At 45.2% G+C, this 24486-nt stretch overlaps 1 protein-coding gene across 1 annotated transcript in view; it reads right to left on the bottom strand.

The window, feature by feature from the left end:
- Positions 1–23626, bottom strand: part of LOC135390664 (apolipophorins-like) — a 41916-nt gene extending 18290 nt beyond the window's left edge. Inside the window, exons 1-20 of the mRNA XM_064620467.1 lie at positions 23535–23626; positions 17804–17842; positions 16913–17058; positions 15596–15817; positions 14413–14568; positions 9896–10097; positions 8841–9090; positions 8054–8216; positions 7210–7395; positions 7000–7146; positions 6418–6565; positions 5263–5546; positions 5023–5196; positions 4807–4950; positions 4509–4702; positions 4254–4436; positions 3937–4186; positions 3260–3416; positions 1688–1945; positions 61–323 (exon numbers count right to left, since the gene is read on the bottom strand). Of these exons, the coding sequence (XP_064476537.1) occupies positions 61–323; positions 1688–1945; positions 3260–3416; positions 3937–4186; positions 4254–4436; positions 4509–4702; positions 4807–4950; positions 5023–5196; positions 5263–5546; positions 6418–6565; positions 7000–7146; positions 7210–7395; positions 8054–8216; positions 8841–9090; positions 9896–10097; positions 14413–14568; positions 15596–15817; positions 16913–17058; positions 17804–17842; positions 23535–23586 (3618 nt within the window). The 5' untranslated portion in view covers positions 23587–23626. The remainder of the gene's footprint in view (positions 1–60; positions 324–1687; positions 1946–3259; positions 3417–3936; positions 4187–4253; positions 4437–4508; positions 4703–4806; positions 4951–5022; positions 5197–5262; positions 5547–6417; positions 6566–6999; positions 7147–7209; positions 7396–8053; positions 8217–8840; positions 9091–9895; positions 10098–14412; positions 14569–15595; positions 15818–16912; positions 17059–17803; positions 17843–23534) is intronic.
- Positions 23627–24486: the final 860 nt, after the last annotated feature.

Raw genomic sequence — 24486 nt, 5'->3', positions numbered from 1 at the left:
TTTCGCTGCGAAACAAACGGGAAGTCTTGTCCGTAGAAATGACATAGAGGATCCCCTTACCTTCCAGTTGTACTCGGGATACTGACTCAATTGGACGTCCATGTCGGAGACAGACTTTTGCAGGTGTCGGGTGCCCAAGTTTCTCAACTTTGAGCTAAGCCTGACGGAGTGCTTCTTCATCGATGCCCATTGGTATTCCAACAGCATAGAAGTCGCCAAAGAATTTTCGTGCAATATGAGCGATCCTCCATACGCTACCTCGAGGTAGGGCATGTCAGCCGTTAAGTTGAAGAGCATCTTTTCGTCTTGATTCCTGAGAGCGGCTGGGAGAAAGAAAAGAGAGAGGGGCTGTATTGTTTACCGTAGGAAAGGAGGAACAATATTTGAACACTAGTGAGTATTGTCGTTGTGTTAGAATTGCAATAAACTGTCGTAGGTAACGAGGTGACAGGGAAAATTTTCAATGTTAGCGGTATAGAATATAATAGAATAGAAATAGAAAGAAAAAGCGGTAATTCGATGATACTCCGATAGAAAGAGTGCCAGCTACCTCGGAAGCGCGCGGAAGTAGCGCGGGAGTATTCGAAGGAGTATTCCGTCAGGAAAATAAACCGCCATGTCCATCAGTTTCACGCTGAGCAAAGCTGATGGACATGGAAATTAAAGTTCGAAATACGGAAACAAAATTCGAACAGAACGGATATTTCATTATAGCGGAGGAGGGCTTACCCGTACATTGTGGAGGTGCCAGTACTGACAAGTGAGATTATACTGTCGTTGATAACGAAGTCGGCGGGACCGACATAAGCGGTAATTCGATATAAGCGGTAATTCGATAAAAGTTCCATAGAAAGAGTGGCAGCAACCTCGGAAGTGCGCGGAAACAGCGCGGGAGCATTCAAATGAGTACTATTCCGTCAAGCAAACAATTAAACCTACACTCTTAGAAATGAACTTCACCGCATAGCATGCTCCTAGCCAACCATCATCTCGAATGATATCGTTATCTTCCCTGATTTGTTGAAAACGGTAGGCGTACGCCTTATTTGTGACAATTATGAACCGCATAAGTGTCACAAAAAGGCGTACGCCTCCCGTTTTCAACAAATCAGGGAAGATAACGATATCATTCGAGATGATGGTTGGCTAGGAGCAGGCTATGCTGTGAAGTTCATTTTTAAGAGTGTAGGTGAGATGTTGTGCTTGCGGTACACTCTTAAAAATGAACTTCACCACATAGCACGCTCCTAGCCAACCATCATCCCGAATGACAACGTTCTCGCCCCTGATTTGTTGAAAACGGGAGGCGCAGCTTATTTTGTGCTCATTATGCACAGAATAGTCTCCGCTTCCCGTTTTCAACAAATCTGGGGCGAGAACGTTGTCAATCGGCATGATGGTTGGCTATAGAAGCGTGCTATGTGGTGAAGTTCATTTTTAAGGGTGTAGGGCTATCGTGGACTTTCTCTTCGCACTCAACGAATCTGAAGGGGCAGGACCTTTCAAGTTCGATACACGAGAACGAAATTTGAACAGACGAGATATTTCGTTATAACGGTAGAGGGTCTACTGTACTGTACGGAGGCATCGTTTGAGATTATATGTTTATAGCTATTGCAGCTTGTACTTATCTAACACATTTCGGGAAATGCCGAACTGCTCGATTAACGGCACTTGATGCTCTTACCTCTCAAATATGCCGGCTTGTTTGCTGGCTTGTTGAATTCGATGGAGAGACGGCTCTGTCCTTTCATGTCGTCAATAATGCCTGTCATTATGAGCGGGTCGGCCATGCCGGGGTATGACATCTCAAACCTGGGGATGATTCTGATGCTGTCGGATCCACGTTCGATGTCGGCGTTCGCCTTCATATAGTAGTGCTTCGTTTCGTGGAGTTTCATGTCGGCTTCGAACTTCATGAGTGAGCTGCTTACAATGTACTGGGCTAGAAGAAGATTGACATTGAAAAATAAATAAATAAATAAACACGGTGGTGTATAGGAGATGAAGTCACGAATTTTGCAAGCCTACCCCCTAACAGACCTTACAACAGCCTCCAAGATGCCTCCCAAACATAATTACAAACAAGCGAGAGCTAATACAGGAGTAACCCCCATACAGAATTACGAGATCCTGCACTATTTGCTGCACGCCAATGAAAGATGGTGAAGCAAGAATAATACGAAATAACAAGTCGGGAGATAAGTTCTATTCCTCTTGTTGTTGTTGTTTTCGTTGCAAACAAACGAAATAACCCAAACAGTACAACATCTTGGCTTAATACCGGTCCAATGGGCCAATATTTGTCCAATATTAGAAATACCGGCCCGATATTGGTCCAAGACTGGACCAATACTGAGCCTCTATTGTCAATATTGGACAATACTGAGCCAATACTGGTCCAAGATTGATCCAATACTTGAAATAGTGAGCCAATACTGATCCAATATTGGCAACACCGGTCCGATATTGGTCCAAGACTGGACAAATACTGGGCCGCTATTGTCAATATTGGACCAATACTGAGCCAATGCTGGTACAATACTGGACCAATACTGAGCCAATGCTGGTACAATACTGGACCAATGTTTGAAATAGTGAGCCAATACCGTTCCAATATTGGTAATACCGGCCCGACATTGGTCCAAGATTGGACCAATACTGGGCCTCTATTGTCAATATTAGACCAATATTGAGCCTAGATGTGCTGCTTGGGAAGCGTGCACCCGTATACAACGTAAGTACGGTTCGAAGCGTCGTCCACCAACCCCTAGTGGAGATACATCACCAGATCAACTCTACTGCAACGCCACCATCAGGAATACCACCGGTAGGGTTCCTGTAGGTTTGGGGGTATGCGCACTACTTGTTGTGACTCGCGACGTGTTACAGGACCGCGACGCAACACTGGCCGTAAGTGAAGCACAGTCGCGAAGAGATAGAATACGGAAGGGGTTACTGTAGGCCCTGGGTCGATCTCGAAAGTAACTGTGCCGATATCTATGTGGAAAGTCTGTCAGAAAACCCAAGGAAAACCTCATAAATTGCAGGTGGTGGGACACGATCCCGCCACAACCCAGTGTCCATGGCGGGGTCTCTCTGAGTCTCTTTATTTTGCGTTGTGAGAAATCGGTTTCTGACTGATATCGGCACAGGTCACCGTGAAGTTCGTCCCAGGACGCACGATGACCTCGTACCGTTTCATGATATATGACATCACACTATAGTACAATGACATACGAACGCTAATGCAGCTTACTCGAGGCATCAATCTTCATCAATGGACAAGAGTACAGGAAATGAAGAATTTTCCCGTCGTCACCGATGTTGGCAGTCTGTAGTTCAATGATGTGCTTTCTTTGCACCGATGAGCCAGGAGTGTCGAAGAGGAGTTGGTACTGTTTCCGCTGGTCATTCTGCACGGTGCACATGTCAAGGAGGGGGGGATATGTTTATTAAGGAAAAGGAAAGGAAAGGTGAGCCAGACGGAGGTCAGCTTGCTATTCCAAAAAATAGAAAATAGGGAAGAAAAGAGAAAGTAGAATAGAAAAGGAAAAGAAAATGAGAAGGAAAAGGAAAGGGAAGACAAAGAAAAGTCAAAGAAAGGAGAAGGAAAAGGAGAAAATGGGAAGAAAAGAAAAGGAAAAGAAGAAGAGAAAGGGGAAGTAAAGAAAAGGAAAAGAAGAAGAGAAAGGGGAAGTAAAGAAAAGGAAAAGATGAAAAGGAAAGGGAAGACAAAGAAGAGAAGAACAGGGAAAGACAAAGAAGAAAAGAAAAGGAAAAGACAAAGAAGATAAGAAAAGGAAAGGAAGAACACAACACTAAAACTGAAAAGTCACACACACGGTCACACAGTCACAAGGCATTGAACGCTTCGAACCTTGTCAACATGTCAAGGATTAACCAGCAGAGAAGTCCAGATCCAAGCCTACTTACTTCGTCGGCTCTGTATTTCAGGTTCAGCTCGTAGCCCGTCATGCTGATCTCGTTCTTCTGCAAGCTGATCTCCAGATCAAATGGCATGGTGATACCGCCGTATCCGATGAAAGGTTTGGGCACGTTGCCCTTCATGCAGAGGCTGACGCCAAGAGCCTTGGACAGTGTCCTGGTGCAACCGTTGAAGATCTTCCGCTCGTGCTGCGGCAGGGGCCTTTCGACTTCGGCATCAACGGAGTAAATGTCTGTCCTGGAAGTTTCGGTGTCTACGTCTTATTATGGTCGGATAAGATGTTACGAGAACAACGCTCACGCACTTGAGATTCAGGATTTCTTGCTTGTTTCTGGGCATGTTGTAGACGATGTTGATGTCTCCAGATGGGATGACCTCTACTTTACCGTCGAGCATGGTCGATGTGTGAACAGTCGATGCGATGCGAACTCCGCGTTTGGCGACGCCCATGTCGATTGCCATGAGGCCGCTAGCGTAGACTACGGCGCTGCAGACAATTAAAAGGGTTAGGACGTCAGCGCGAGGACATTCTTCTACATTGCACGGAATGCCTCAATACCTGGGCTGAATCGATCCTTCGATGATGAAGTCCTGCGGTGCTCCGTTCAGATTAACTCGTCCGTCAGTCTTAAGAGCCGCACTCATGGTTGCGTTGAGGTCAAGCATGAACGGGAAACCAGTGATGGTGGGTGCCGTCACCGTTAAATCCACCAGCATAGCGCTGTGGACGATGTCCCTGTTTTTGTTGAACATCTGCAAGGTAATGTGAGGGCAGTTTAAGGCACTTCACTTATCGGTGTCTATCAAAAATCTACATATTAAGTAGAACTACGACAATGGCCTTCCTTGGGACATACCTTGCCGATCCAATTAGTGTTGCCAATGCGGTCGCCGAACATTGAAATTTCTGCAAACGACGGGATTTCGTACCAGGAGAATTCGTTGCCGAACATCCTGAAGTAGATGGAGCCCTGAGGATGGCTAGGCTTCGCCAAGTTTATCTAAAACGAAATGGGTCGTCGTTCAAAAGGGCAAAAGTAAAGCACCACTAGGCAAAATGAAAACCTTCTAACCCTGTCGTCGAAAATGTCAACGCTGACGTCCTTAACAGCAGCTCTCTTTCGTCTGCTAAGTCCTTGACTCAAGCGTGTCCAGAAGTTTGCCTTATTGCCCTGTATGCCTTCGTCTTCCTTGGTGGCAAAAACGTGCTCCAAGAGGTGCTCGTAACCTTCCGCGCGGGCGCCGATCTACACGATACACAATAGTTCGTTATAACGTTTTCCGTACAGCAGTGTCTTAAAGCAAACCCATACTTCGAACAGGTTGATAGAGTGCGAGAAGAGGTCGACCGTCAAGTTCAACATGGCCGAACGAGGAATGAAAGAATCCGGACTGTAGACTGCGTTGATGTCAACAACGCCACCCATGTTAAGCTGGTCCGCGTACTTGGACCATTCGATGTTCTGGGAAGACTTCCGGATATCGTTGGAGAACTTGTTCTCAAGACGGATCCCGCTTAGCATATCTCGCAGATGTTGCTTGATTGGACATTCAGTCTGTTGATGGTTCTTCAGGTGAGAGTAGATGAAGCTACCGACTGCGGCAGAGGAGGTATTTTTTCACCAATCAGTCAATCAGGTAAGGTTACTAAACTTAATTTAATGTTGCTCCCTGATAGGTCGGGAACACAGACAGACAAACACAGATCCTTAAGAACGAAGACAAAAATATTCAAATTATTCAGCTGTCGAAAAATCCAGAGCGCGGACCCAAGCAGCACAATGTACTGAAAGTCGAGTGCAATAGGGGTGGACGGGTAGGTGAAAGACCTTGAACAGACTCTTGAAATTAAAGGCCATTAATAAGACACATACCGTCCACCCGTATTGCACTCGACTTTCAGTACATTGTGCTGCTTGGAGAGGGATCCGAACCCACCATCGTCAGCTTCACCTTTTATCGTGTTCACCAGATGCCATTTCCCCCTTGTATCTATGTGCGTGTGTGTTCGAAATAAAACGTAGGAGAGGATGTGAAGAGAAGGAAGCCCATGGCAAGCCGTTGGGGAAGGAGTGCTATGTAAAGGTCTTCAAGCGACGTCCTGGCGACATCCCACTGATGTTCAATGGTTCAATCAGTGCCCAAAATCCGGTGTATACTAGATCTTGCATGGATAGCTCGGGCATGCAGGCTTTTCAAACATCCAAAGTGCGATATCCTACAGACGTCCCTGGGACATCAGTTATTTATTAAGTAAAACTGGAACACGAATGTTCTGGGATATCCCACAGATATCGCATGGATGTCCAGATATTCAGGACGTTCACGACCTTGTAGGGATATCCTAGGGATATTAGTGGTTCACTGGGAATGTACACTTGACCGACAACCAGCCACTCCGAGTTCGAGTCCCGCAGGTCTCTAGCTTCGCTACTCTGCTGAAGAGGATATAGGCAGCATATACTGACCTTGGTTCACAGGTTCGATCTCCAGCATTTTCACAATATCGCTGATGATCTCTTCTGACGGGCAACGTATGACGGCCAGGTAGGCAGCTATCCTAACTTCGATGTTTTCCGTCGGATTTTTCATCATTTCTCGGAGCTTCGACTGCGCCTGTAACGGTATCGACGGCGTCACCTTGTGTCAAGAGAACTACTACTTCCTTATAGCGTTTATAATCGCCGCGCGGAATATGTCGGCAACATTTGCTGGCAGCTATTTATAAATGAGTTTGACAGTGGGCGCTTTCTCGTGACGTAAACGTTACAAGCTTTTTATACGCTAATTTTTAAAGTTTTAATATCGACAACGTTAATTCTTAACTAGCAGGTCTCCAAACATTCCGCGGCCGACTTTATCTTGATCGAGCACAGTTGTGGCGTCCGAAAGGATCTGCCTGCTGAGGCAGACAAAGCAGGCACAGCAGCACACCTTGCACTTCGTTAGATCGAGAGTCTACTACATTCCTTCGCAACGAAAACACTGTTGTTCACACAATACAGATAAAGTATTCCATAATGTGTCATATGTTAATATTATGTCCTTACATGTGGAATGCACGTCTTTCGGAAAGCCTCAATGGCTGCCAGACGAACTGGAAGAGCATTGTTCGCGCTCTGTGCGCATTCCAGGATGCTGTTGATCGCTTCCCCGTGCATTCCCATGTTACCGAATCCTTTCAGAGCTGTTATCGCCTGAAAAAAAGAGAAGAAACTGCTTTCAGCCCCATGATACCCTGAAGTAAGGGTCGAGCGGACCTTCTGTCTCTGTTGAGTATTCTGAACGCGGCACTTGTACCCGAACAATTTGTTCAGCGCGGCCTGTAAGTCACGTATCGGTTTGGTTTGTTCACATTCCTGGACACGTCCACGACACGACGTATGAGCCAATGACGTCAGAGCCAGGATAAGGTCCGTGGATGGGTTAGGCTTCCTGATGAGTTGCTGTGGAGAAAAAAAAAAGGGGGGGGGGTGAGTGTGGACGTGACACGTGACCCAAGAGATAAACTGATGTTCTGAGGCTGGAACGACATAGAAGGGACAGATACAAACAAGCCTCAAATTGCCTAAGAAATCAACGATGAAAGATGAAAGTCACTGAAAAGGTTAGCCAGATATGCGGTTGCCAAAGTGCGATATCCTACAGACGTCCCTGGGACATCAATTATTTACTAAGTAAAACTGAAACGCGAATGTTCTGGGATATCCCACAGATATCGCATGGATGTCCAGATATTCGGGACGTTCACGACCTTGTAGGGATATCCTAGGGATATTAGTGGTTTACTGGTGGTGGTGGTGGTGATGGCGAAAGGGCTTGCCGTTGTCGGCCTCACGTATGTGGGCAACGTCACGACTGACGCCCTGGGGAAATACGCGTCCTGGGCCGACTTCTAGGGGAACTGTGCCGACATATGTCTGAAAGCGTCTGAGGAAAACCCAGGGAAAACCCCAGACAGCACAGCCGGGCTAACCTTTTCAGTGACTTTCATCTTTCAACGTGACCCAATGTCATGTTCAGGTGATTCATCGAGGAAGAGGTTCCGAAGGACTTTGACTACTCGACCTACAGTATCGTAAGAGTGAAGGAGATAAGTCTTACATTGAAAGAGGCAACCATTCCTAAGCTTGGAACTTGGATCGTGTAGAGACTGGAGATCCATTTTGAAACACGGCTTCCGTGTTCGGGTCGAACGATGAGCTCTGCCATTTGTTTTACGGATCCTTCGGACCCGATCAAGGGCAGCGCATCCAGGTACTGCTGGCTGTGTCAAGGACAAGATATCTGCCATTAGCGTGTCCACACTACTGTAAACTGAAAAACACCCTTATGGGTGTAAATGGCTTGTCCTATATAACCAGCACCACTTTTTACACCGTATTGTCTGGGACACCCTTTTTAGAGGGTGTATTCTGTGTAAAACACCCCTTTGAAGGGGTGCTTTGCCTCGAAAATGCCGTTTTCTTGCACCCTTTAAACACCCCTTTAGGAGGGAGTTTAACAATCTTACACCCTCCTAAAGGGGTGTTTAAAGGGTGCAGAAGACGGCATTTTCGAGGAAAAGCACCCTTTCCAATGGTGTTTTACACAGAATACACCCTCTAAAAAGGATGTCCCAGACCATACGGCGTAAAAAGTGGTGTGAGTTATAGGACAAGCTATTTACACCCATAAGGGTGTTTTCTCAGCTTAGAGCGCAGGCATGTCCACAAGTAGCCATAGCTGGTTGACCAACTAAATGATGAACCACTCGAAATGCCCAAGAATGAATGAAGGAACGTCACGTGACAAAAAAAAAACCTTAGCAATGCCCGCGCCGTTGCAAAGAGACGAACCCTCACCAGAAGAATGGCACGCGACAGAACCTGTCATGACGATAAATGCTCACCTCATCCTGTTCTTGTCGAAGCACAATTCACCAGAGTTGATCTTTGTGTAGATCGTCTTCAGGTTCTGGTAGGTGAGACCACGCAGGGAAGACACGAGATGCGAGAACATGTAACCCGTGTTGGGTCGGACATCCGCGGCAATTGTGCTGCAGAGGTCACGCAGGACCCTGAGCGCCTCCTCGACGGTCGACTGTTGTGGTGTCATGACGCTGTGGTCGAATTTCAGCGTCGTAGCCACGTTGATGGTTGCTGCGTGGAAGATGTATATTCGTCGTTCAGAGAACGTCAAGGGCTCGTGACACTTGATCCAGAGCTACACTCTTAAAAATGAACTTCACCGCATAGCACGCTCCTAGCCAACCATAATCTCGAATGATATCGTTATCTGCCCTGATTTGTTGAAAACGGGAGGCGTACGCCTTTTTTGTGACACTTATGCTGTTCATAATTGTCACAAAAAAGGCGTACGCCTACCGTTTTCAACAAATCGGGGCAGATAACGATATCATTCGAGATTATGGTTGGCTAGGAGCGTGCTATGCGGTGAAGTTCATTTTTAAGAGTGTATGCGCTGGATACTATGTAAAAGACGGTGATTTGTGTGCATTTGGTTATCTAAACCAATGGGGGTAACATACACGTATAGATGAGAGCCCCCAAAGGTGTGATGTCAACAGCACGTATCTCCACCAACGAGGCGGTCGTGGAGATATCACGTGCTTACAAGAACCAATAGGAATGGGTGAGGCACTCTAGTGTCAGAGCTGGACAGGGGAGGTTTCTTTTTCTTTCTTTCTTTTTTCAAGGCCCTCTGTCTGGTCTTCTACGACTCGTGCAAGAATATATCTTTTCTTTCCACAAAGCAGGAGCACTACCCTGTGCAGTGCCTCCACCGTACCATGCGGTGAAGCTCTGTTTTGAGACACATCTCGTCGGAGTATCGCTTTAAAATACCACGAGATACCGGTTACGGAGATGTATATAGAGCTTTGAATGCTCTTTTAATTGCGTCGGTGGAAGAGGACATTGAAACATCAGGTTGGACGGAACTCACGAGGGATGCTCCTTGCGCCCGGAATGGTATCCCGCAACATGAGCCTCGCCGTGGACATGAGTGTCGTCTGTTCCGTCAGTGCCTTGGCTGCGAGATGGAGGAACTCCTTTTCCATGCACAGTGCCCGCGTGACCCATCGCTTCTCGTTCACGGTCTGTTCGCACTTGTAGGTGCCGTTGGTCACGGGCAACGTCTGGAACGCCTGCGCCCCAAGTCAAGTGGAATCAAAATGATCAAGGTGATCAAGTGATCAAAATCAAAGGTATTTTATTATTATTATTCAGCGTTGACACCGCGAGACGACTGTGGCTATGCGCGGTCCACAGGCGTCGACGACAGAGGGCAAGATCAGCAAAGGCGATCCATACTGTAAACCATAAGACACCCTTATGGGTGTAAATGGCATGTCCCATAACTCACACCACTTTTTACACCGTATTGTCTGGAACACCCTCTTTACAGTGCGTATATTCTGTGTAAAACACCCTCTGAAAGGGTGCTTTTGCTTGCAAATGCCGTCTTTTGCACCCTTTATACACCTCTTTGGGAGGGTGTTTAACAATCTTACACCCTCCTAAAAGGATGTTTAAAGGGTGCAAAAGAAGGCATTTTCGAGGAAAAGCACCCTTTCAAAGGGTGTTTTACACGAAATACACCCTCTAAAAAGGGTGTTCCAGACCATACAGTGTAAAAAGTGGTGTGAGTTATAGGATAAGCCATCTACACCCATGAGCGTGTTCTTTCAGTTTAAAGTGCACACTTCACTCTTTAAAAAAAAGGGGGTGTACTTTAACTCCTTTTCTTGCCATATATATATCACTCCCTTTTGGAGAGTACTATTACTGTCAACAAAGGAGTCTCCTCGCTCCCACAAGGGAGTAACATTACTCCCTTACTCCCTACCGGAGAGTAATATTACTCTCCAGTAGGGAGTACCCCCCACTCCATAAAGGGAGTGAGGGTACTCCTTTTTTAGAGTAACTGGTAGAGTAAGTACTCTCCACCCTTTTTTTTAAAGAGTGTTCGCGCCCCCGCTTTCTGAGTGACATATAGGTGCTGCCGCCATCTTTTGAGACTCAAAGGCTCACAATACCCTAAACGAGTGATTAGTAAATGAATGAACTGCTAAAAAGCAAGCGAGCTGGTGATTAGAATTCCTATCACTAAAACCCTCGAGATTATGGGAACTATGAAAATCAGGCACACTCGAGACTTTGTCTGTGTGTGTCTGTTTTCGTAGTCCCTATATAAGTAGTCGCGGGAGTTTTAGTAGTAAGAGTGGTTAGTGTCCCCATATATAGCATGTACTAAACTTTCCGGGGGGAGCTGACTGCACCACGGAGTTCACCGGAGAGTCCACCGGAAAACCCGAGGAAAACCTGAGACAACATAACCGGTGATGGAATTTGAATCCGCCACCGATTGAATTGAATTTATTCAAACTTTACAAAGCTTAATGGGTGGTACAGTCCATGCAGTCAGAGCAGTCATCAAAGAACGGATGCTTCCCAGCAAGCCATTAATATCCTAGGGACATCCCTACAAGGTCCGGACATCCATAGGATATCTGTGGGATGTCGTACAATGAAATTTGCGTTTTGGGTTTGTCCCAGCGACGTACCCAGAAGGGAAGGGAGGTTCAAATCCCCCCTCCCCCTCCCCCGGAATCGTACACTCTTAGAAATGAACTTCACCACATAGCACGCTCCTAGCCAACCATCATCCCGAATGACAACGTTCTCGCCCCTGATTTGTTGGAAACGGGAGGAGGAGCCTATTTTGTGCCGTGCATAATGGCACACAAAATAGGCTCCTCCTCCCATTTTCAACAAATCAGGGGCGAGAACGTTGTCACTCGGGATGATGGTTGGCTAGGAGCGTGCTATGTGGTGAAGTTCATTTTTAAGAGTGTACCTTCGGTAGTGCATTTGAGAGAGGGAAAAAGAGGGAGAAATCCTCTCCCCTATGTAAAGTTGCCGTAAATCCACTCCCGAAATATTTTTCTGCTGGCTGCGCTACTAGTATGTCCTCTCGGACAAGTCACTCCTATATGCGTCGTGCACCGTTTATGTCGACCACACTCTTAAAAATGAACTTCACCTCATAGCACGCTCCTAGCCAATCACCATCTCGAATGATACCGTTATCTGCCCTGATTTGTTAAAAACGGGAGGCGTACGCCTTTTTTGTGACACTTATGCGGTTCATAATTGTCACAAAAAAGGCGTACGCCTCCCGTTTCCAACGAACCAGGGCAGATAACGATATCATTTGAGATGATGGTTGGCTAGGAGCGTGCTATGCGGTGAAGTTCATTTTTAAGAGTGGCAGGCGAGCAATGAAACACACTCCGATTCTCGACCTTAGAAACAAGCAGCTCTTGCTCAGACGTGGTGAGACATCGCTGAATCTGGATAAGGCGGGTTCAAGTGCCTAACCAGACTTATCGTTGCGAATAAACACTCAAGCTGCAGAAGGTCCTTCTGTGTGGCTCTCGTATAAGCCTGTTTACGTGTCTCAGCGCGTGGCGTTGCGTTATATCTTCCTCGTAACGCACGTACAGCAGGAAACCAAAACGGTTGCTGAATAATATTTTTTTTCTTTTTTAAATCTGCTCTCGAGATTACGGTTACCATGCAGGTGCCCTTTATATTGGTTTTGCCGATTTAGACACTTCGGAGTAACACGTTGCGCAATTATTGAAGGGTGCTCAAAGAAGAGAGTTTCGGTATATGCAACGTATGGCCGCGTCAAACTTCTTCGAGAGATAAGAAACGGTAGATGGCTCGATAAGATCTGTGGAAAGAAAATGTTGCGCTGCCCGCCGTGGTGGCAGGGGGCAAAAAAGAAAAAAAGAAGAAGAAGAAGAAGCCCGTTACTCCAGCAGGAGTAAAGAGTAAGGAGACGCAGGAGTAGGTAAGAATGTCAACTCGCGCCTGTTAGGTGAGCACACAGTATGTATGAGGGTCCTTCGTTTTCTGGTTAGGCCCGATTTAGCGCAATATTTGCACACTTTCTGCAATTCGCGTACGACCCTGATTTCTACTAGGAATGTCTGTGGTCATCAACCTTCGAGTGCCGCGGTAGACCTTCAGGCGGGTATAAGCAGACTTGTGCCCGTTACTCGAAAAAAGTAATTGATTACCGTTACCGTTACTTGTACGGAAAAAGTAATTGATTGTCCTTACCAATTACAGGACTTCAAATGTAACTGAGTATAACGAGTAGAAAAGTAACGCGTTACTCCGGTCGTTACTCTGCATTCACACAAATTATACCCGTCTTTGTGTGCCTCAGAAAAGAAAAGTTCAACAGTGGAACAGCTGAAATAACCCAAAAATATGTACGTCTACTGTAGTTATCACCCGGGAAGACGTTGACCCGATTGTGGAAGATCATGCGTGGAACTTCCCCATGACTCACTAAACCTCGAAAGTTACCACAAAGGTACCACCACCAGCTCCGGTGGCGCAGCGGTAACGCTTGGAGACTGGGAGGTCCGCGGTTCGAATCCGCGGGCCGGCTGTGCCGTCTGGGGTTTTTCCTGGGTTTCCCTCAGATGTGTAATAGGCGTATGCCGGCACAGTTCCCCTGAAGTCGGCCCATGGGCGCAGCTATCCTCCCCCCGAGCGGATTCCGCTCGGTCTTCCACTTCACCCTTTCCTCTCCTCCTCTCCACCACCTTTCCCTCCCCGAGAAACATGCCGCCTAATCAGGCAGGCAGACCTCTCGGGTTCCTCCCAACGACACTCCTCCTCCTCCTCCTCCGGTACCACCACACTGGTGTAAGAACAGATTAGGGGGAGAGACCCTGAAATTCCGGAACAAAGGCTGATGGCACGAAGATCTTGACTTGGGGCAGAACTTTGAGTTGAGTCTCTGCCGGGAAAGTAATCAATTACTGAGTAATCGATTACTCAGAAAAGTAATTGATTACTCGAAAAATTACTTTGACTTTAAAGTAACTGATTACTCGAAAAATTACTCAAAAAGTAATTGATTACAAGTAACGCGATACGCACAAGTCTGGGTATAAGTCATCATATCTACCAGAACAGCTTCAGGAGGAGACCTGTGTATCCTCATTCATAATCTTGCACTTCTTATCCTAAAGTGAGCTTTCATAGAGCCGGGACACATGGTGACCTGTTCCCACCAGCACGACAGCCACAAGAGGTTATATAGAACACGATAATGACATCTAGACATATGCAACATATGTGATATTCCGGACACTGGCAAAATTGGCCTGTTGTAATCGCCGGACAATAAAAAATTCGGGTTTCTCAGAGACTCATTATCACAATGGTGGCTCGAATGAGACGACTCGTGTTTTCACCCGAAAATCCTCGATGGCGTACGAAATGAGGGAGGAAACACCCGTCGATTTCAATCCGAGATTCGGTTTCAAAATATCACCCCGTTTTTACAACCCAAATTCCGAAAATCATAATACCCCAAAAACGAACATCTATCTGACGAAAACCGATCTGAGAGGACTCTCTCGCGAGACTTACAGAAGACCTAGCTTCGTAGGGTGTGTAGATGATTGGCAGGGAACTGCCGAAGCGTCCGAAACAGGTGGCCAGATCCTTAGTCTTGATGATGGTAGTTTCGCCATGGGTGACAGACACTGGACTGTATCTGGTCTCGCAGGAGCCGAGAACGTCAGTCTGAGAAATATAGAAAGATTGTAAAGATAAGTAAAAATCGTAAACTAAGTATATAAACTGTAAGTATATAGGTATCGTAAAAATCGTAAGTAACTATTGCAAGAGCAAGTAAAGTTTGTAAAGATAAGTAATGATGAAAAAGATCAATCATTGCAATAAAGTAATTGCAAGAGCAAGTATAAGGGTGAGTATAAGCTAGTATAAGATAAGAATAAGAGTAAGTAAGATAAGAGTAAGATAAGTATAAGAGTATAAGTATAGTATAAGAGTATAAGCTACTAAATATAGTATAAGAGTAAGACCAAGTACAAGAGTAAGAATAATTGCAATAAAGTAATTGCAAGAGCAAGTAAAGTTTGTAAAGATAAGTAATGATGGAAAAGATCAATAATTGCAATAAAGTAATTGCAAGAGCAAGTATAAGGGTAAGTATAAGAGTATAACCTAGTATAAGATAAGAATAAGAGTAAGTAAGATAAGAGTAAGATAAGTATAAGAGTATAAGTATAGTATAAGAGTAGTATAAGCTAGTAAATATAGTATAAGAGTAAGAGCAAGTACAAGAGTAAGAATAATTGCAATAAAGTGCAAGAGCAAGTAAAGTTTGTAAAGATAAGTAATGATGAAAACGATCAATAAAGAGTGTACGATACATGTAAACATTTCAAGATCAGTAAACATTATACAGAGGTCGCGAAGGTTGTTCAATATTGTATTGTATTGTATTGTATTGTATTGTATTGTTAAGGTATTCGATATACGCAAAGACTCTAAAGCTAAGCAGAGTGCACGAGAGAAGAACTATAGGATAGTCGGTACACGCTAAAATTACAAAGAAGTGTCTCAGCTATATGCATTCTGCTGGTGCATAGCCAGTCCGACCTCATCATTCTCATGTCCCATTCTTTTCTTTCTTTTTTTGTCATTTATTATCATTATCATCGTGCGACTGGCATCTGCATTTTTTTTTCTTCTTCTCATCACCCACCAACATCATTATCGTGACCTTTTACTGTGTCAAACCAACCTCAGTGATGATGCTGTTAGCGTCAACTGCCGTTCGTGGTATTTGAAGCATCGAAATGATGGCCCTCTTGACGTTCGTGGCCCACGGGCGTTCCTGCGGCGCGTGCCGTATCTCGCCCACAATGCCTTCTTCCACCCGGAAAACGATGGGAAACCTTTCCAGGGCTTCCTTGAAGGCTCGTCGGTTGGCGACATTCACCTCTTGCAGGGTTACGTCCCGAAGCTACAAGAAGAGAGCTTTCTGTTGAACGTCATCTGCAAGGCATATCTATATTTCCCAGGGTCAATAACGTCTTATAGTATTTATCATCCCGGTACTGGCATGTGGAACAATGAAGTGTACACTAATAGTTGCTGAAGTAAAGAAGGCGTAATAATATGAACACGTAGATATTTAGATGCGTAAGTGTTTCTATAGAGACGCTGTTAAGAAGGCCTCTGGAACACACACTCTTAAAAATGAACTTCACCGCATAGCACGCTCCTAGCCAACCATCGTCTCGGATGATATTGCTATCTGCCCTGATTTGTAGAAAACGGGTGGCGTACGCCTTTTTTGTGACACTTATGCTGTTCATAATTGTCACAGAAAAGGCGTACGCCCCTGGTTTTCAACAAATAAGGGCAGATAACGATATCATTCGAGGTGATGGTTGGCTAGGAGCGTGCTATGCGGTGAAGTTCATTTTTAAGAGTGCAGACCGCACAGCAGGAATTCTTAGAGCACCTCCACTCTTTGCACCCTCAATCTCTACTACGACCACCCATATATGAATATACAAGAACTACGATGGCTTAAAACATCTGAGTGGGCCTGTTGGTACGTGCTGCAGACTACGCTCAAAAGACGAGGACTAACGAACACACACGGGTAGCCTCTAACAACAGTTCTTCATGTCTGCAGTCTGCTATTATACAAGAACTAGGCAGGTATAAGACTCCCACTCCCACTGTGAAGTTCCAACACCCCCCTAAGCACTTGAAAGCGTTTTGACTCACTGCGCAAAATTACGTTGTAGCTAGAAATTAAACAGACAACAGATAAGGAAGAAAACTGATCGATCCTAAATATATAGAGAATGCAATATGTTCAGAAAGATATACTTTGATATAATTTGTCAGGGTATCGCCCCTGCGCGAGAAACTGCACATTCATCATCTCAAAATAAAGTTATCGTTGTTGTTGTTGTTGTCCTTTGTAAGACATATACGTAGCGACTCGTTATCAACGCGTGTCTTTCGATGTAACATGTTCTTGAAGATTCGTTGGTGGACCAGCCTCAGTGGACCATCTGGTATAACAGAGGAAAGAACTTACGTTCATGGAGAGCAGACATGGCGAAAGTGTGGACACTTCGACGGTTGCCTTAATGAGGATGTTGTGATGGATGTCTTTGTTGTCGATCTTATTTTGTCCTTCGTAGGTGTACACGAAGGTTTGATCGGCTATCAGAGGTGAGGGGGCTGCAGAAAAAAATAATTGATAAGATTTCCTTTTTTTTTTTTTTTTTTTCAGAATTTCACTGCGCGTGTAGGACTCCCTCTCCCTACACTCTTAAAAATGAACTTCACCACATAGCACGCTCCTAGCCAACCATCACCCCGAATGACAACGTTCTCGCCCCTGATTTGTTGAAAACGGGAGGAGGAGCCTATTTTGTGCCGTGCATAATGGGCACAAAATAGGCTCCTCCTCCCGTTTTCAACAAATCAGGGGCGAGAACGTTGTCATTCGGGGTGATGGTTGGCTAGGAGCGTGCTATGTGGTGAAGTTCATTTTTAAGAGTGTACATGCATTCTGTATGGCGCATATTTGAAGCTTTTTCTCCGTAACCAGCGGTCAGATTTTAATGCGAGTGGTCTTACTGTAAAGAGGATGACAAGACCTGCAACGTGTGGGGCTCGGAATTTTGAAATTGTTCTCAGTTATTTTATGATCAAAGCTTGGAGGGCATCCACAAGAAGCCTATAGGAACAAATTCTAAAATTCCGGGCCCCACACGCCCCAGATGTTGTCGTCCTGTTTCCAACGATGCCGCAGGTATTAAAATTTGTTCGTTGCTGTATTTGTCCGTTGTTGTATTCAAAATTTGCCCGATTGCTGAAAAAACAGCGTCAAATCGCGCGCCATAGAAAATGCCCGCGGGAGAGGGAGCTGGCATGCCCTCCTAATTACCAATCGTATACGATTAACCGATGGGACACTCACAATTACATTCCCACGGGATGCTCTCGCTTGGCAAGGGACCTGTGAAAAAAAGAGGTTAACTATGAGTATATATTTGCATCGAAACCCTCATTTTCGTAATCATAGCTGGGTAGTAATGTCATTACTGTAATGAAATTACAGTAATGAATTACGTTTTCTTGTAATTTGTAATGTAATTCATTACTTTTCACATTAATTTGTAATTTAATTTAATTACATTTGGGCAGCAATTTTAATGACATTACTCATTACATTTTACAAAAGAATCGAGTGTGAGTTCTGTGTTGGCACTTGGCAGAAAGAGAGTTGCCGACTGGCGAGTGAAAAGAATTCCAACGACCACTAATGAACGGTGACGTACTCAATCGGCACAGAATTTCGACATCCTCAATATCGTTAGGATTAAGCTCACAGTAATGACTTTGTAATGTCATTACTTTTTCGTAGCAATTGTAATGTAATTTCATTACGTTTAAATGCAATAATGAGTAATGCAATTTAATTAAATTCTACCTGAACTAATGAGTAATGTAATTTAATTACGTTTTAGAAGTAATTCACCCAGGTATGTTCGTAATGCGGATCTCTCTCATATACGAATGCAACGCTCGCGGTTACGCGGACCAGGGGCGGCGCAACGTCAGCGTAATTCAGGGGGACCCCAGGTCCCAACCGGCGCCCCCTTCCCTCCCCCCCCCCCACCAATTCATGCCCGGGTCCCAAAAATTCGACGCGGTCGGAATGACAAAAATTAGAAATTCCCTTAGGAATAACCTTACGAATAGACCTCTCCCTGTTCGTAAACAAATGACGTCATAGTGTTCGGCAGCGCCACCAATTTGGTAGAGTTGAACTACGCTCGAAGCTAGGGGCGAACAAGGTCGCGCACGAATGCAACGGTCTTGAGGGGATTACGATGGTCCCTGAAGGGTACGCGACCTTCGGTAGGAGGCGAACAAGTTCCCATTCGTGGAAACCAGCCCTCCCATTCCGATTTGTTTCGGTTTCAGTCTGTCTACCAACGTCATGATGGCGTTTCTTGGGTAGAGCTCTATTCACGGGGAAGAAATGTATCCGTGTCCTCCGCGGTTTGACCGCCCGTGCTGGCTCAGCTATATTTGGCATAGTGCAGCTGTTCCTACAACATCGGACCCTTTGTTGGGTCTCTGTCATTTGTGTGGCAGCATGCATTTCCGAAGGCGGTCACCGCGTACGATGCCCGAGAGCCTGGAATTGTATGCGCCGCGCTGTGGGGTGCAGCTTTCGATTCTACATCTCACACATGAGACTGAGAGTTGTGGAAAACATTCTGGAACCCGCGAACACTTTCTGGTCATGTCGTCGCGAGTTCTACCGCATCGATCGGCAAAGCTTCGACAATGCTGGCAATTTGACAGATTCAGAAAAAATGGTTTATGGCATTTTATTCGCGTGCGTCACCTGAGATAACACTTTGACGCCTCACCTCCATAGGAACTTAGGAAGTTTGCGCCTCCTTCACAAATTCAGGGGGTCTACAGTAACCCCTGTAACCCCCACCCCCCACCCCGCACCGCCCCTGATGCGGACATACTAGATATGAACGATGAAAGTCACTGAAAAGGTTAGCCAGCTGTAGGGATCGAACCCACATCTTCTGGATTCTGGAAGATGTGGGTTCGATCCCTACAGCTGGCTAACCTTTTCAGTGACTTTCATCGTTCATCGTTGATTTCTTAGGCAATTTGAGGCTTTGTTTGTATCTGTCCTTTCTATGTTGTTCCAGCCTCAGAACATCGGTTTCTCTCTTATACTAGATGTACTCAGTGTCTGCAAAGACTTCAAGTAGCACGGTCGCGGTGCGGTTCTTGCAAGCGCGGATACTGCGCGGATACTGTCCACGTCATCCACGTTCACCTCTGCTAATGGGAGCCCCCCTTTTCATATAGGCTTTAGATAATTCACCACTCGTGACTGGTATTTGCTTTGGCTCTTGAGACTCTCAGGTCAATCACAGGGCATCGTGTCAGTGAGCCTTTGGAGTAGGTCCAGTCAGAATACTTTTGATAAGAAAGAGGTTCTCCAATTCCGAAGCCCGCTTATCGGAAAGACTTTGCTTTCCGGTCGTTTGCCCCAGAAAGGCTCACTTAAAATATCACGTGATTGCACCATGATGGGTGAAAGACTGTCTCGAACTCTCCGCCCGGTAACCAGCAGTGGTTGGTTGAAGCTAGATGTGGTTAAAATATGTAGTAGCGATAAGTACATTTATTGTATCTTGTACAATACGTCGTTTTTTATGGAACGGCGTCTAGAAAATTAAGGCGACACTGTAAGTCCTAAGGAAAACTCTTTTTTTTTAAATACTGCCGGGGCATTGGTTCTTTTTATACTGCTTAAGATGGTATAATAGTTCGATACAGTTTGCATCGAATTATTTATAATCCAATTTTATTATCAGTGGTCTCTATCCCGTGACGTCAGCGACTTCCACTTGCTAAGCGTCAGATCTCCAGATCCCATGAAGGAGACCTCGGCCCTACGCCGCTGTGACGTGGGCAAAAGTGCTCCTGATAATGCGACGTCATTCGGAAACCGAAAGGGAATATGACACACGTGGTATTGTGTAGACACTGTAGTACCTCTCTATAGTGTACAATCCTAAGTGTACGTTTGAAAGGGTACTCATCCTTGCACCCAACTGTATCCTTCATCGCACCTTTCCTATTAGGTACAGGAAACTACTCTGCAGTAAGTCCTCCTGCTTCAAACTGATGTACGCGGCCCGCTATTGACACTGCGCATGCGCCATCGTACAAAACGTGTGGATGTTATCACGCTTTGACACATGAGAGCCCTATATGGCTGCGTCGCATGCGTTGACCATATGTCGTCATCCTGTTTTCCCTATATTAAAATTGCCGATAAGAACAACTTGGACAGCAGCCACAGACAGTAGCACGACATCTCCTATTCCGTACATGTAAGGGAACCCCTGGTCAACAGATGACCCTTGCCATGTCGTCATGGCGGTATATGATGCCCTCTATCGGAAGTATCAAGATAAAGTTCTGGCTGCTGTGGTTTTTCGTGGTTATTTTGGATGAAGGATTCTCAAATGGTCGCCTCTGTTTTGCAAGCTCACATGAGTCATACGGGGAAGCGTGGCGAGGAAACGCTGTTACAGCTACAGACACACTTAAAGTGGGACTCCGCAACAAAATCACCACAACGATTGTGACATAGCAGTAACCCTTGCGGTGTCAGGAACATACGTACGAAATATCGTGTTCCCAAAGTGCGCACATTTTACTCGAACGAATTATTACGAAGTGAACGCTTTGCCTCTGTGAAGCAAGAGGGAGCTGAAAGCAACACTGCCGACGTCATCCTGCATGGAAGAATGCAAGCTTCGTATAGCAGACGACAATGCCGGGTGACGTCACAGTATCTTCCTCCGGCCGAAGCGCTGTGCGCTTTGCACGTTGGTTTCGGTTTGATATTGTCATCATTTACGAATTAATTACTCGCACAAAATGAATGCGAATGTTATATTCGGTATCAAGGATGCGGTACGTGTTCGGCATGATGGTCACCTAATTTGTTTCGAATCGTTCCGAAGTCTCCCTTTAACGAAAACGGTATCTGTCTGCTCAAAACCAGTGTATTACGCATCAAGCTAAGCAACATAGATTGCTTACAGATAGCTTCTATCCTCAAACTACGGCTTATCAATTATTCTTTTCTTCTGTCAGTCCGTCATAACGGCTGCATTTCCCAAAGATCACTCCTGTGTGTCATAAAGGGAGACCCCGGGAACAATTCGGAACTCTTATAGTGACTGTGGTACATTCTTGAGACCTGGGGCACAGAGTTGGTTTTACGGTCGGGGCTCGTTTAGTTCCAAAAGAGCCCGGAAGCTTATTGGAAACCGAAACTCTTGGCTCCCGCCTCCTGTTCCTTAATGGGTGACGTCACAGGTAGTCATCGGCTTTTTATTTAGTTTCGGGCACGCGCTTGGTAACGTCCTATCCAATGAACTCTCGTTGTTGTTGAAATATATAACTTGCCAAGGTCACGCTATTGATTGATACAGCGTAAACATATATGTAGGCGGCTGCATGTCGTATGCGGAGTGTTTAACCTTGAACGTGAGCTCGACATGGCATTCATGATTATGACATGCATTCAAGCCTAACGTGTCTGCCCGATCTGTAGGAGAAACCCAACAACGTCATTTGCATATGAAAATCATTCGCGTGTAAAATTCAGCGTATCATCGTCGAAGCCTCGCCCTCAATGTACGGGACCGTTATTTGTCGTCTGCTTTAAAATGATGCGCCGATGGCAGACGAGAGTGAAGCAGAAATCGTCTGCGAACCACCACGCTTAAGATGGAGCAAATAAATTGCATTTGATGTGACGAAGTATTATTCATTTATGCAACAGACCAGTAGAGACTAGTTATCATTATGCCGTGCCTTCTATCATTCTCCCGTTCTAAAAGTATTCCTTTCCATTCCTTCTCGTTTTCATGTGCCGATAGCGGACGAAAACGAAGCAGAAGTCATCTGCGATTTTGTTTACATGTATATAAGTACTTACAAGCCTTCATAGAAAAAAAAAAAAAAGACAAGGTATCCGTGTATTTCTATTTCAATGTATTTCTCATTCACGCGACTTCCTTGCAATACTGCAGAACAGCAACAATCGCGAGACTTTAGAGCGGTCGCGTTCCCGGAAGTGTGTTTTTCTGCAATACACCGAAGTTTTGCAAGTAAGCACCCTTTTGTTAGTTTCTCCCCAGAGCTTCCCGTTGTGAGTCGTGGGTACAAAGATGAGTCAAGTCCGAGATGGTTGCAGAACACTCAGAAATTGACACTGAAGCTTTCAAAAAAATTAATATGTACAAGATTTCGCGTGGTGCACCACGCTTCATGAGGTACGAAAAGAAATGGTGCCCTCACACAAGAAGGTTGATGTACCCCCCCAGTTATAACGTAACCGTAACTGTTCATACTTGTATATGCTCCTGTAACTGCATATATATTTGTGCGAGTGTACCATTTCTGTGTGTACCTGATGAAGCGTGGTCCACTACGCGAAAGGTTGTACATATTAAATCTTTAGAAATCTTCAGTGTCGTTTTTGAGTGTTATTTCGCGTTGCGGGCGAAGTTTGATTTTCATTGCTGTGCTTATGGTACACAGTATAATATGGCGTATGGATGATAACGCTTTCAAGCTGTCATAAAACAGAAAAAAATCTCCTTCTTTTTATTGAAGGAGTCGTGGAGGCACATATTGTCGTCAGTGATGTCTCAGTACATGTTAAGCCCTCGACAATTGTAAAATGCGACAAGAAATGCATAATGACTATTAAGACTAGGGATTGTCGCAAAGAATGTCGCAAAGAAACGGCAAAAATTATGCGGGATTATGGGGATTATATAGGATCACTAACAGGACCAACCTCGTCTAAAACTGAAACATACTTATTTTCGATACGAGAGCGTAGGCGAAACGACCCGTTTTTTTTTCAACAGCGTCACGATATGAGTCATAAAGAAAATAAAGCAATATAAAAAAAGCGTTATTAAGGACTTTTCGGGAATCATTATGACATTGTAGTATCGACGTCATCGTTTAAAATAAGTTGATCAGTTCAGTCCAGTAGTAATTTACCCCGTAGACAACACAATACGGTAATAAACAGTTCGTGCAAAGAAGATAGAGTAAATGTTGAAGCTCACCTGCGACGCAGGTCCCAAGCAACGCGACCAATGTGATTAGCCTGACCAACATGATGGTCAACGGCGCTACTGAAATCTCAGCTCCGGACCAAACGCTTTATCCGAGCGCTAAAGATCGTATCATCTTCTCTCGGGAAAGGATGCTCCATCCCGGAGGAGGGAATAAGAGAGGGGGATACAGTGATGGTTTCCCCTCTGCGGAGTTTCCAAACCCTGCATGGGTGGCACCAATATGGATGGGGGGAGTCTTTTTTTTTTTTTTTTTTTTTGTCGTCGTGTCGACACCCAGGATGTATGAGACACCCGTTTTGACTAAAAAGAAAAAGAAAGAAAGATAAAGCTCTCCTCTTGATTTAATCCCCTTAATTTAAAGTACCGGTACAGCTTTACTCTGCAATTTGCGGGGTACTCGAACAATATTGGTATTAACCTATATTGCAAGTAGGTCCGTTGTGTGGTGCTGGAACGTACGTACTTGCACTACGTACGTTCCAGAGCACTGAATGGTGCATAGTCCAATCAGATCTATTTTATAATCTACAGCCTTTCCCTTGGTACGTCTAAAACAAATTAATGTGGTTTACGATGAAGGTGAAAGTCACTGAAAAGGTTAGCCAGCTGTAGGGATCGAACCCACATCTTCTGGATCTTCTGTTGTTCCAGCCTCAGAACATCAGTTTCTCTCTAATGTGGTTTGTTTGCGTTCACATTAAAAAATGGAAAAGTCCGTATTTCTTCACTTTCGTTATTTAATAGACTCAGATTCAGATTCGTGATGAATGTACAAGTGTTGGTGAAGCAGACTCACACCATACGAAGTCGCTGTGATAGAGTCGCAAATATTCAGCCACCGCAGCAGACGAAAACATGTCACTGCGTCGTCTGCATTGCGTCCTGTTTCCCCCAAAACTCAAGGTAACGTTTCCTCTCTTGATATCGCTACGCGATATGT

The sequence above is a fragment of the Ornithodoros turicata genome, chromosome 4 (genome assembly GCF_037126465.1).
Source record: "Ornithodoros turicata isolate Travis chromosome 4, ASM3712646v1, whole genome shotgun sequence".
Classification (NCBI taxonomy): Eukaryota; Metazoa; Arthropoda; class Arachnida; order Ixodida; family Argasidae; genus Ornithodoros; species Ornithodoros turicata.
This window is presented reverse-complemented; position numbering and strand designations above follow the sequence as displayed.